The 14,115-nt window shown below is 36.5% G+C and overlaps 2 protein-coding genes across 2 annotated transcripts in view; one reads left to right on the top strand and one right to left on the bottom strand.

Annotated features, from left to right (window-relative positions):
• The window catches only part of TfAP-2 (transcription factor AP-2), a 62,832-nt gene extending 57,696 nt beyond the window's left edge, over positions 1-5,136 (bottom strand). Inside the window, exon 1 of the mRNA XM_069038499.1 lies at positions 5,065-5,136. Coding sequence (XP_068894600.1) covers positions 5,065-5,124 — 60 coding nt within the window. The 5' untranslated portion in view covers positions 5,125-5,136. The remainder of the gene's footprint in view (positions 1-5,064) is intronic.
• Positions 5,137-7,901: 2,765 nt separating this feature from the next.
• LOC138123809 (dynein regulatory complex protein 11-like) lies at positions 7,902-11,093 on the top strand. The gene is made up of 7 exons (XM_069038629.1): positions 7,902-8,218; positions 8,278-8,496; positions 8,545-8,660; positions 8,729-9,718; positions 9,775-10,264; positions 10,321-10,581; positions 10,632-11,093. The coding sequence occupies exons 1-7, from the start codon at positions 8,015-8,017 to the stop codon at positions 11,019-11,021; spliced, it is 2,670 nt and encodes an 889-aa protein (XP_068894730.1). The 5' UTR covers positions 7,902-8,014; the 3' UTR covers positions 11,022-11,093.
• Positions 11,094-14,115: the final 3,022 nt, after the last annotated feature.

Here is a 14,115-nt window from a genome sequence, read left to right as displayed (position 1 = left end):
CGTTAACATTACATTTATGATGAAAAGTTTATGACCGAATGCTAGCCCGAAGCACAGAGTCGGTCGCAGTAACATTTGTTTTAATTTTCATTGTTAGCATTTTACATCGCTTAACTTGTAAACTATGTCGAATTAAAATTCTATACACATAGTGTAATGGTATGTGTGCGTAATTCCATGTTATTTGCTATTGTACAATCGTTTAAATGACAACTGCGAAATCTGTTTTATCTGATTAATAACACCTGTCTGAGTGAATATTTTATGCGAGAGACATATAGTCTTTAAATACAGATTGCGAAGTTGTATTTCCTTATTAAATAATTAAAGACCTTTGAAGAGTTATTAAAATTGAATAATATTTTAAATATAGTTTTATGGGAGCGGTGTAGGTAGAGTGGCGCTGTTAAATATCCGTTTTAGATAGTTTTTGTGCTTGTTACTAGAACTGAAATGTTAGTGGCCTTTAAATAAAATTCTGGGACAAGGGAAAAACCAGGTAGGATATCCCTCTACGAGGTAGGACTAATTAACTAATTATATTATTGTGAAGGATATTGTTAGATACTGGAGTAAAATATAGAAATATTTTAAATCAAAACGAAATGACGACGCATTAGCTTAATTAGGAACCTAGTTTCGTTATTTTTTTTTTAATTTAATTTAATATGTAATCATTATAACTAACTAATTCTTAGCTTAGTATTTGAAATGTATAACTTTTAATTATAGATAAATACAAAAGACAAAATAATCATATAAACAATAATAAAATAGTACTGATTCCTGATTGTCCATATCTAGTCCAAAAAATTTCCAAAAACATTTGTGAAAAAAAGTATCACACCCTCTGGATTCCACGATAGAATTTTTTCGATCTTAATTTTAAAAACTTAAAATAACGTAAAATAATGTTTTTTTCAAAGTTCATTTTATCATTAAATTTCAAACTGTTCTAACTTTTGGAATTTTCAAGTAGGTACTTAATTGTAATTTTACAGGTACCGTCGTAAATATGATTGTATTTAGATGCGGAAAAATGTGTATTGCTGGAAATTAATAAATAAATAGTTAGTGGAAATGTATAAAAATCGGATTACTTTGTAAACCTGTATAGGTACCAAATATACATACATACATAATAAATCAATGCAACAGTAGAGCTAATTCAACAAACGACATGACCGAAAATGCATTTAGGCCTTATGTCGTAATATTAAGGGGCACATCTCAGAAACTATTGGTCGTAGAGAAATTTTTATGGAAGAGATTATGGAGAGTTCAAAATTTAAAACATATCTAGATACAAAATTTTTCTAAATAGCTTTTACCGTAAGGACAATCCTAAATGCGTTATTGGCAAAAATACTCTTCTCTGTAGTTTCTCACCTGAATAAAATCACCGGCTTCCTTGAGATAGATGTGCAAAATGGACACTTTATCTAAGTACATGGGTATTTATGTCTATAAAGTTACCAAATATCATTTCTCCGCCACACTTTGTAGGGTAAAACTACCTATCGACTGGTCTATAATTTTTGAAGCATTCGTTTCCTCAAAAATTATAAAACTATAGTAATTTAGTTAGACAATTAAGCAAAGTTGTTTTTCAAAAAAACGAATTTGATTCTTGAAGTTTCATAATACCTATCGGGCGTTTAAATAAAATCTGATCAAAAATGGTTTGACAAATTCTACGAATGCATGTCCGGTATAATACGTTTAGTACATTTAGTAACAAACCACACCTTAAAATACCTAAATCCAATAGCCAACTTCCCACGTGAGTATATTGGGTAAAGTTACTAAATAATTCAATAATTTGAAAGAACGGAAAACATAAATCTTTTAAAAATTTCGTTCAAGAATCTGTTACCTGTCAACTACCCTGTACTTATACAAATTTTCAATTAAAGGCATTTTAAAATACTTATAAATAAATTACTAATATTACCCTCAACATATTTAGAAGAAGATGTAGGGTTTAGTTACAAAGCGTAGGTAGGTATATTGGTTTGACAGTTTTGAAATTAATTACTTAATAAAAAAGCGGTAGACATTCAAAAACAATTGTCTTTATATTAATTATTACTATAATAAATCATTTACTAAATTAGTAGGTAATTACATACGTTTGGTCACTACTTACAAAGTTATTAATTTTTACTTCTGGTAAACTCTAATGTAAACTATAAAGATAAATTCAGTTGGTAATTTGTGGAATATCTGTCATTTCATAATTGTCCGCTCTCTCGTAAATTCTTTCGCTCATAACTTTTCGTAACAGAGATATGCGCCATTATCATCCATTACAAATCTACATTAGTGACAGTTACATGCAAAGCACACATCGTTTTGGTTGTAACACATTTTCTATAATTTATGAGTATTGAGACAGTTCCTCTAATAAATCATCGGCTAGTTTAAAACCAAAACGGGGAACAATTTATTTCGTTTAACATTTAAAAATAACCGAAATGTAGACTTTCTCTTTTGGGCGCAATACACGTCAAAATTTAACAGTGTTTATTCTATTTTAAGATGTTCTTACTTTATCTCTATTCAGAGTACACATGCAGCAGCGAAACTTATTTACAGAATATATTGAAACACCCACTTCCAATATTTATTTCTGACAGACAATTAATAATCTACATACAAGGGGCATAATGTATGCCCGCAAACGCAAGACCTCTTGCGGTTTCTCTGTTTTGCAAGTGTTTCGTTATTTAGGACCTCTTAACATCACGAAAAATTGCAACTTCTTGTGAAGTCTCTAAATTATCATTAACTGAATTTTTTGCACTTTACGAAGATGCCTTTTTATATTTTTATTTTTCACTCGCTGAGAATATATTTTTACAAGTGTATATGAGTGTAAAAAAATACAGTGTGGACATAAAGACAGCACCAAATAAGTTTGACATATCTCTTTGCAACAACATAACCTCAAAGAAGTAATTTATAAAATTTCTGATTTCTGATTTTCTGATTAATGGGTTATTTAAGCTTCTTAAGGTGAATAGAAACAAAAAAGTGTCGTTGGTCGTTTTCAAAAATCAATTTTGTTTTGATTATTTCCATCACTATAGCAACACAGACAATGGTCCAATGAGAATTTGACTTTTGAACCAATCATTTTTGTTTATCTCGGATAAAAATTCGCTTCCTCTTGTCACATTTGACAGTTCATTTTATAATTTAATGAAAATAAGATATTGGCGTTGTTTGTTGTTTTTTTTTTTTTTTGTTCTGGAAATAATCTCAACAAATATAACTCGACCTTGTTTTTTTCGATCGGATTGTAAATTTATCACCAAAAAGTGTTTTTTGTTCGACACTGTCAGAATTTGAGAATTTTCTCCTATGTGAACGGATTTTGATAAATGTCACCACTTGTCAAAACGAAACGTCAAGCTAATTTTAAAGATATCAAGCGATTTTGAGCCTTTAAGGGGCTCGTCGAACAAAAAAACGTTCTATTCAACTCGTTCGTGTGTAAATTGGGCTTTTTTGGCACGAGTGGGCCAGTTTAAAACACGAGTGAAACGAGCGTTTTAAACTGGCCCACTCGTGCCAAAAAACCACAATTTACACAAGAACTCGTCAAATAAACTACTATTGTGAAATAAAAAAATGTATCCGATTAAAAAACAAGGTCTTGTTATATTATTTATTATCGATAAATTTAACAAAACTTTTTTTAATTGCACATGAATAGGTATGCTTTTAGAAACTATTAAAATTGGATAAATAAAGCAATGGATGTGATAAAATTAATAAACAAAGTATGGTTCTTAAATCAAGATTTATTAATTAACAACAATAAATTATTGTTGGCTGGCAGCAATTGAGTGGATGTAGTAACACAAGATAGTCTTATAAGGATACATTGATTAAACGAATAATAATGTTTGGAATGCATCTCTATCCGTTTGTGCATCACCGATCATTAATGAGCAAGTACAATACCAGAAAATAGAAAGATGGTATTAAATTATGTGATTAAAATAAAAATACACGAATAACCCTCAGAGCGATATTCTGTTGAAAATGAAAAAAACGGCAAAAAATATATGTATTTATTGTTTCGTAATCGTTGATTCATAAATTAGGTTCGGAGGATATGTAAATCGCTTTTCAAAATTGCTATTCGAGGAAGATATTAATCAGCAGGATCATCAGAAATTATTATCTATATATGGTTTATGAAAGCGAACAGCAGGGACATTAAAATTCCGCTGATTTATCCTATTTTTGGGCATTAAAAAACTAGCCTCGGGCAGTTATGTTTGGGTTATTGATAAAGCGACCGTTACAAATTTGATTTAAAATCGACATTTCTAATTCAGAGCAACGATAAATAACGCAAGACAACGCAATCTCAATCAAAAATTTAATTAAAAAATTATACTCAAAATGACGTAGGTGGCCAGAAAAAAACTAGCCAATAAAAATTCAAATCAGGGATTTATGTGGCCGCGCAGTTTTTTACGAATTGGACGACGTTAACAAATCTAATTAGGCGAACATTAGGGTATTTGTAAGGTGTCGCGGGGTGTACCGTCGCGATGTCGGGTATCGCTCTAATTATTTTTTATGTGTTGTATAACGAAGTTGGTAGCATTTGGTAGTCGTGATAGGCATTTACAAGAGCAACAATAACCGTGTAGAATGTGTTCTGGGCTCATATTTAATTGATGAGGTCGGGTGGAATGTAGATAATTAGCTTTCAGCCTCTCAACAACGTTCACCGGACAACAACAGGTGTTCCTTGGTGGTTATATCCATACCTCAGAACGTACAATTTTTTCATTTTTTATTAGCATATTTTTACATAAAATTAATCCCACGAAATTACCCCGACTTGACGAATATTTTTTGTACAGTCGCCAGCCCAAGAAAAAGTGAGGACCGCGTAAAGGAAATGTCAGTGCACACGACGGTCATCTTCCCTGATTACAGGGTAGGGTCTGTGGGGAGGGCTCACGTGACGGGCCAGATTACGGTGATTTCGTTAAAAAACTGTCCGACTGATCGGTGTAAAATCGCATCGTGACTTACTTCGTATTGCTGGTAATTCGCTAGCGACGAATTAGAGTTAAGATAGAACCGTGACATCATTCCATAATCCAAAAACTGTGCACAAAATTGACGAAAAAATCACCCACAAAGCGCGGTTGGGACGCATGCGCCCGATCACATGAACAATTTGTTTATTATCAATAAAAACGATAGGTATCACAGATCGCGGTTGGCCGTGTTTGTCGAGCACAGCACACTTGGACCGGCCGTCGGATCAGGACATAGTTGATCGTCGATTGTTGGTTTTAGGCAGGTTTCCAGGCACTGTGTGTGTGATAGTAGATGTGAAGAGTCCTTTGGCTAGTCGGAGTAGGCCGGGGGTAAGACTGGCGGCCATTGGCCAGAGCGAGAGATGCCGGCTCAGCGATTGGCTCACCAAGTTACGTGCCATAGGCGACCGTGATTACAAACCTGCAATTTCATCTTTTGATTTACTTCGCCGTGCTGTGCTCTGTGGGTGTACGCCGTACTATGCATCTCCTCATAACTTATAGGGAAGGAATAGTTTACCTCCAGGGCCGGATCTAGGGGGAGTCTCGCCATTTATCACCCCAACCACAATTACACGGACCTACGTTATAATTAAACACAACGCGGATCCACAACCGACTATTAAAAACGTCTTAACTCTATCCAACTGGACCATATCGCAATACATCTGCACGACCGACAGATCTAGACCAACCAAATTCGAATTCTTGGTATTTACAAGAACAAAACACGAAACACAGCTACTCAAAATTCACACAAATCTAGTCGCCGCACCACAATCATTAGGGTATCATAGGGTATAAATTATGATTTTCAAAATCTTGTTTAAAAAAAATCTCGAAATACCTACATATGATGTAAGCAAATAAAATAGAGCGTTTCGCCTAATTTGTTTTATTTATAGTTATTAGAACATTGTTTAATACGTACCTACTTTCTTTAAATTAGTATACTTGATGATGTCACAAAATTTGATCATAATCCACAAGTGAAAGGGTTTAAAACCACATAACAGTTAAAAGCTAGTGTAATGATCATTCAAAGCAGAACTTTCCAAATAGACGATAATGTGTAAATAATTAGTTTGTTTTTAATTAATTATTAGAGTAAAATTTATCTTTCTGTTTTTGTTAAATTGTTGAGAACTTAGTTTTTTTTACTAAAGGAGATACTTTTGCATTTAAGGTAGGTACACATCAAATATATTCTTGAATTAACCACAAGTACTGGTATAGACGCATTAATTCATAATTAAATACATAGTAGGTATCGGGTGTTCATTTAAATTTCCGGTCAAAGTTGGCGTTGAAGAGTCGATTGTGAACGCACTACGGGTTACAGATCACGGATCAGCTGTTTAAATCTTACCCTTGTTTGTGTTTTTACACGAGTGGTGCGTTCACAATCCACTCTTCAAGGCCAACTGACCGGAAATTTAAAATGAATACCCGATACTTATTATATGAGGAATAAAATTATTGAAGACAAATTAAATGCTTCAATCTGTCAATGACAGAACTTTTACAAAACATTACCAAATTTATTAGATTTCAAAATGGTTGTCGACGCAGTTGGCCATGAGAATGCACACCGGCCTTAAGATTTAGCTACAAAAACTAACTAAATATTAATTCTGACAGTTTGAGGTTATGAGAAATAACAATTGTTTATAATACCTAATCACCAATTTCTCTGATGTTGCCAGATATTTTTTGGTTAGACGCGTTATTTATTAAGTTGACGAATGTCTAAAAGCAGGAAATCATAAGTTCGTTGAAGTGTTCTTGACCTTAACATTTTTTTGACAATTTAAATGTAAACCAATGAACTCTAAAATTCAGGGTCTATCAGGATCAGGATTTTGGCAACACATTTACGATTTAGGGTGGTACACTTGACCGTCACATTAAAAAATGACAGTTCAAAAGTCAAAATAAACCAAATTGTCATTATGTATTTATTTCTAGAATCTTAACATAGAAAGCGAATCAAGACAACTCTTTAGGCGTAGGTACCAATTAGGTACCTATTCGGGAGTACCAACCCACTAAATTTGTTTTAATCATTAAAAGTCATCTGGTACAGTTACGGCCACGTAATTTTACTGTCAATTTCGGATACTGAATCTTGTCAGTAAAAATGTTTCTCTTCACGCAATGGGCCTTTGACAAAATTTAGAAAAATACGGAAATTAACATGACAGATATTTTTCAAATATTCTGCGGGCGACGCCGGATGACTTTATGGTTGCCACCATCCCGTCCCGTAAGTCGGTGTCGTTTATTGGGCGTTTGACACCCCCAGGGCTACCGTATTGTCCGAGGGCGCTTTGCGCGAGTCCGGCCCTGGGTAGGTCAAGTGATCGCGGTGAATATACCGGAATGCGCGGCTTGATCTCTGTGATCAGGTACATGTCGTGGGCGTCCAACTTGGCTCGCCCCAGGACAAAATATGGCTTCTTGAGTAGTCAACATGGCCGACTACCCATTGTTTCGAACGGCCCGCAGAGGAATTCCACGATCAACATGTCTGTAACAGTGTAGGATGAAGGAGCACCAAAAAAATAAATAAAAATTAAAATACCATCATGCACTCTTTATCGTGGTCGGAGGAAGAAAAATTCCTCGATAGAATTAGTTTTTTTTTCAGAGCATCGAGAGGTGGGCGACATCGCGATCAAAACGTTACCTTCCTGATGGGGTCCAAAGTGCGCGTCTAGAAGGCCATTCTGGTCGATTTTTAAAACGTGGTTTGCCGCACACTGCGGAACTAATGATTAATAACAAAGTGTGCACCGCGTGTGTCCGCTGGACGTTTCAGACAGCCGACATTTTGCGTATCTTAGCGACAACTGAAATGTCAGTCAAGTCAAAATTCTAAATTTTAGTAGATCACATGTTTGACCCTTGCCTAAGGCCATGTGAATTAATACTGAACAATGTCTTACGAATACTACTCAAAATGGTGGGCAGGCACCAGAGAAAACCTGGAACGCCTGATTGCAAGAGATGCAAGTTTTGTAGCTGCCACCCACAAAAACATCAAAGACAGAAATCTAGCGAGTCATCTAGTCGGGGGATTCTATGCGAAATACTGTATGTTAGTCCAAGATTTGGGGACAATTTTAGATCAAATGGCTCAAGTGAGTTGTACCTTAATTTGATGGTAAGTGGTATCTACGCTCTTCTGTTGTTTTTCTAGCCCCAAAAACGCATCATAGTAAGAAAAATCATGGACGCAGCAACGATTCGATTGCATGAACTGAGCGAAGAGATGAGGGAAATCGACATCTCAGAATACCATTACATAGATGGAGCTTTGATCGAGTTAAAACTCATACCACAACAAGTAGAAATATTGGACCCCATTTTGTACTACTTGCGACATTTTTCTTTTGAAGAACTTTGGACTAAAATCAAGGTAAAGTGGGTTTTGTTAAGTAGTATTTTAATTGTTTTCTTTTTCTAGAACGGGGAGCGAATTTATACTCCTCCACCTCCGCCTCCTCCACCAGAAGAAGAAGCTAGCAAAGAAGAGGTAGTCGAACAGCCTCCCGAAGATCCTGAAGCTGAAAAGAAAGCCAAGTAATAAGAAATATGTGGTGGTTTAAATTTTTCGTTTCGTCTATCTTTTTGTTTTATTTTTAATGTAGAAAAAGACCCAAGAAATATGTGCCAGAAGTTAAAATACTAACGCAGGAAGAAATAGAAGAGTTGAAGTGGAAAGAGAAGATTTCAGGTGTTGTGACACTGATTCAAATCGCTGAACGTGCCAGACAGGCAAGGTTATACTTTCAAGAAAAGTGGAAAGAGCACAACTACAGAAAAAAGATTCGCTTAGGTGAAAAGCCTTCATCTCAGCCTCCACCAGAAGAACAGGAATATGCAGCCCTTCAGATACAGAAGTTGTGGCGAGGACACTGTGCCAGGCAGCTGGTGAAAAGAAAAGAGAAAGAGAGACGATTTCTGATTGGGATGATCGAACCAAGTTGGAAGTCTCATGAGGAGTTCGAGAAACTGGAGCGCAACTTGCAAAAGCGGCGCGATCTCAGAGATCAGAGAATCAAGGAGTACATAGATGCAAATTTGAATGAGAGAGCTAGGGTGTTTAGAGTGATAGGTCCGAGGTTGATGGAAGATATCGGGGATGAGATCAGGGAGTGGTTTTATCAGTGGTACACCCAGGTCAAAAATTTTGACAAGTATCCACCGGAAGAGAAAGGAGGAACGGTTGTGGTGGTGCGCGGAGAAACGATGACTCCCAAGGAGTGGATAGATGAAGTGGAAAGGAAACGCAGGAAGAAAGTCAAAGACAAGGGACGGGGCAAAGAGAAGATTAAAGCGGAGAAAGAAAAACAGAAAAAGATGAAGGCTGAGCAGAAAAAGAAAGAGAAAGAAAAAATAAGAAAGGAGAAGGCGAGGAAAAAAAAGAAGAAATTGAAGCCTTGGGATTTTGAGCTCGAATATGAACCGACTAGAGCCCAAGATCCGTTCCATAAAGCTGTCGAAGAGTACCATGGGGTTTTTGACGACAGAAAAGATGAAGACAATCAGGATGAAAAACACTACATGGACATAATTCACGAGGAAAAGTGTTACGAAATGCAATTAGAGCTGAGAAAGAAAGTGGATGAAATGATGAGGTGGGTTTTGATGGGTAAATTTTAGTGTGGTCAAAGTGGCGTGTGTTATTTTGCAGGTTGGAATTAGAAATGTTGGAAGAAGCTTTGATGAAGGATCGAGCTCGGAGAAAGGGCAAAAAGTATAAAAAGAAAAAGAAGAAGAAGAAGAAAAAGAAGAAGAAGAAAAAGAAGAAAGGGAAAAAGGACATGACAAAAAATCGAGACACCGAAGATTTATTCCAAGAGCTGGTCGACAACGGAATCATTCACCCCTACAAGAAGCAATATCTCAAGGAGTTTAAAGGAGATTTCAGTTACAGCAATTGGGAAAAGCGAAATTGGGGTTTTGATCCGCCCGCCACTCTAGGGGATGTCCGCCAAGCGGTGAAAATTAATTGCATCGCTCCGTTGAGCACCGAAGGCATGAAGAAGCCGAGGTCGATGTTGTTGGTCGGACCCAGACAAAGCGGAAAACATCTTTTGGCCAATGCAGTGTTCACAGAGAGTCAAAGCGTGCTTTTTGATTTGTCGCCAGAGATTTTGGAAGGAAAATATCCCGGGAAAAAAGTAAAGCTGGGGAAATATGAAGCGTGGGGTTATTTAACTGTTTTCGTGCTGTCCAGGGGATGAAGATGTTGCTGCATCTGGTCAGCAAAATGTCGCGATTGTTGCAACCTTCGGTGATATACGTCGGACTTGCCGAAAGGATATTTTGTAAGAAAATACCGAAAGCTGAAAAACATCTGGACCCTCGAAGAATCGGAAAGAAATTGTTTAAGGGCATCGTAAAGCCGATAAAGCCTGAAGATAGGGTCATGGTTTTTGGGATTAGCGGCCAGCCTTGGTTGGGAAAACAGGCGAAAATGAAGAAAACCTTCGAAAGGGTTTCCTTGGTTAGGCTTCTTGTTAACTCTTAGACAAGCGTTTGTTTTAGATAATTTTGATGCCTCGACCCGACTACGGAAGCATTTATCTTTACTGGAGGGAACTGTTGATGCCTTACCACGGCGTCGATCGAAACATCGACCTCTCTTGTTTGGCCAAACTGACCGTTCATTTTCCTTTGCCTGTTCTGAAGCAAGTCGCCGAAAAGATCATGACTCCTAGAAGGATAATTCAGCTCAGCTACAACCCCTTGAGGCAAGCAGAGCTGTACGAAGAACTGATCAACGTCGACCCCATCACCGACAAAGAGTACAAAAAGTTCCTCAAGTTCTACAAGAAGACTCCGCTGGCCAAAGAACGTGCAAGACTCAACAAGTACAACCAGAAGCGACGAGACCAAGAGGCCAAAGCCGCGGAGAAGCAGAAGATGAGAAAGTGATTCCGTTACCTAATGTTGTCACTGTTGTTTTGTATCTAGTCTAGTTTGGTATTATAGTCCGTTATTGATCCACCAGGGATTTGTAATGAGCACTAAGAAATTCCGAACAAGGGAAATCAATCAGAAGCGCATGTGATGCGAATCGGCGGCTGCAGTTCAGTTTGCAAACAACCCCCGGGCCACAATAACAATTCGGAGTTCGCTCCCTCGCTCTCGCTCGTCGTCGGCTTTGTTTCCACTCGGGGAGATTCGATCGCCCTGTATATCTCCGGTGGAGGTGGCGGCGGCGGCTTAGCGGACGGATTAGAACAGATAATTTCCGGCGTTCAGGGTCTCTTAAGACTCAAAATTCTTCCGACCGTCATCAGTATCTGAGGGTTTACATCAACATTATAGAGCAGGAATACTGCCCCGGGCACTTGTCTAAACCCCACATTACCCCTTTATCGGAATATTTATCAACTATAACCCTAATTCGGATACAAAGCGTTCCAGACCTCGCTCCGGACAAAATTATTTTGTCGATGGCGGCCGTTTATCTATGTATATGAAATTGGGAGCTAATCTGCATGCGTGCGATACACAGAGGGGTCAAAATGGGCTTCCAAGGTGAATGTTGGGTGCACGAGTCGGTTTGAATTTGCATCTGCAGGGAATCAAATGTGAATTGTTTATACGAAAGCTCGGGGTTTAACTAGTGACAGAGGTACAGGAAATTGCAGTGTAGTTATTTAATTTCAAATTGGTAGCTAGAAGGGCAAACTAAGATGAAAGCTGTGTTTCAGTTACCTACGGAAAATGATGTTAATTAGTTGATGTTAATTAGTTATAACAAACAATGGATATTTTACCTATGGTAGTCGCGTTATTGCTAATTGAAAGGACAAAGTAAATTAATTAACTCACACTATTAGGACACATAACGTTGTGAAAAATTTAAATTTATAACAAACATACAGCTGCCAGCGTTGGCATAATTAATATAAAACATTTACCACCTAGATTATTAAAGTGCGTGCCACAATTTTTTAGAAAAAATCTCGTTCTAATAATCCAGTTAATTTAACAAAAATCTAGGTATGTATAATGAAAGTATTAATTATCTTCAAGCGGTGGAAAATCGCGCCTTTGTGTATCTCCATAGAAACAGTTAAAAGTGGATGGTTTTTTTTGTGAGCAGAGTAGAAATACTTCAGGTCCTAGGAGTAGAAGTGTCCACAGGCGAGTCTACCGAGTCAAATGTACAAGGTCATTTGAAGCATTTGTCGCGATTTATTTATCAATTACACGAAATATTTGATAATTAAATTATCCCTATTAAAAAAAGCTAAAAAAAGCGAAATAACGAAATTATTACCCAATACATATTTAACCGATTATACACTGTGTTGTAACACGAGTCGCACCGTGTGGGCGTGTCTGTTTATGGATGTCAAGATGTCAAAATCAAAAATAGCGCAAGATGGCCGTTATTCAGGGTTACTAGGGGCCAGTTTATGGAAAGAGAATTAAATATTTAATTCGAATTAAATTTTAATGCGCGATTAACCCATGAATCCCAAACTTCGATTGGTTCAATCTGATCACGTGTTCAGTTAATCTCGCATTTGATTACGATAAAGTTAATTTTGCTTCTGTAAACTGGCCCATATAGTAAATTATAATCGTTTGCTATTCACGTTTTGATAATTAATTTTTGTTATAATTAGCGAATAACTGAAGTACTCGTACGTCTGATGCCATTGAAAACGAAATGCATTGCACCGCTCTAGATTTGACGCAGATCGCGGCAAACTCTCTTCAGGATCTAATCCCACCAAAGTCTCGAAAAGTGTATGATTTCTATATGTATAATGCTCCTGAAAAAAAGTATCTGGCTGCAAAGGTAAAATTTCTGAGTTCCCTAGAGGAAGAATTATAAATCCTTGTAGGTTATGTCTGAGCGGCGTTTGTTGATGCGATGAATTCACCAATTTGACAATGTAGACTGGTGTCTACAGACACGATTAGGTATAGCTGAAGTTGTCCTTCTGTTATAATATAAAAAGGCACATTTATTTATTATTGGTTACTTTGAGGTTATTTTATGCTTCTCAAAATTTGACAATTTTTAATTTCTTTCATTACATTACGTTGATTACAAACAACCTTTCGAAGCAATTGTCAACAAATTTGACACATTATAGTAAGTTATTTATGATCAATTCAAATCTGTTTCTGATCTTAGCTCAAACATATTGTATACTTTACATTGTATATTTTGAGGTTAGGCTTTCTTTTTTTTGTAGAGTGGCATTTCGTATAGTCGTTTTCAACGACATCCGTGCTGTCAGTGTCATTTTTAATATGTTGGTGCAGATTGTACATACAAATTCATAACCAGGATTCAGAGTATAAGCAAATTCTAGTTAAAAAAATGTCAAACAAGAAATTGAGGTTATGGTAAAAGAAAATTGCTATTTCGTCAAACATCAACAACAAATAATAAAATTCAGTCTTCAGCATGGTGTAAAACATGGTTAAACTAGGTCATCCTCGGAATTCAAATCAGATTACCTACATGTTTTCCTTGATTTGTTTGAAATTATAAAAAATAATTTGAATTTGTCAATTTGCCGCGTCAAGCTAAATTGCCAAATTAGGAAATTCAAAATTACTAAACCGAAACAGCAAGTAATGCCAACATACTGTCATAGTGACAGCACGGATGTCACTGAAAACGACTATATTTTTACAAGGGTAATGCAAAGGTAACTATGTATCTAGATGAAAATCATTTTATTCCACACTGTAGATACGTATAGGTACAGTTGCGGCCGTTGAAAACTCAGACACTTTGACAACGCTAAACTTTTGGCTTTGTAAATGGGATTGAAAATGACGTTTCTCAAAATGTCACTCAAACCTTTTCCACATTAATTTATCTCGCAATGGCTCTTATACTCACACCGTCCCTCAGTCTAACACATTTTTGCAAATCACAAAATTGTGGCATTTCAAAATTTACACTCGATTCTGCCCTAATATGTCAAAAATTGACACTGACTTTATAATCCTTGATGAAAATCCTGTTTACGCTAATCAAATTTCGGAA

The sequence above is a fragment of the Tenebrio molitor genome, chromosome 2 (assembly GCF_963966145.1).
Source record: "Tenebrio molitor chromosome 2, icTenMoli1.1, whole genome shotgun sequence".
In the NCBI taxonomy this organism is placed as follows: Eukaryota; Metazoa; Arthropoda; class Insecta; order Coleoptera; family Tenebrionidae; genus Tenebrio; species Tenebrio molitor.
This window is presented reverse-complemented; position numbering and strand designations above follow the sequence as displayed.

Coding starts and splice junctions, on each gene's coding strand:
- LOC138123809 (XM_069038629.1), top strand. CDS start 8,015: ATGTCTTACGAATACTACTCAAAATGGTGGGCAGGCACCAGAGAAAAC. Junction 8,497..8,544: donor AACTTTGGACTAAAATCAAG/GTAAAGTGGGTT, acceptor TTCTTTTTCTAG/AACGGGGAGCGAATTTATAC. Junction 10,265..10,320: donor GAAAATATCCCGGGAAAAAA/GTAAAGCTGGGG, acceptor CGTGCTGTCCAG/GGGATGAAGATGTTGCTGCA.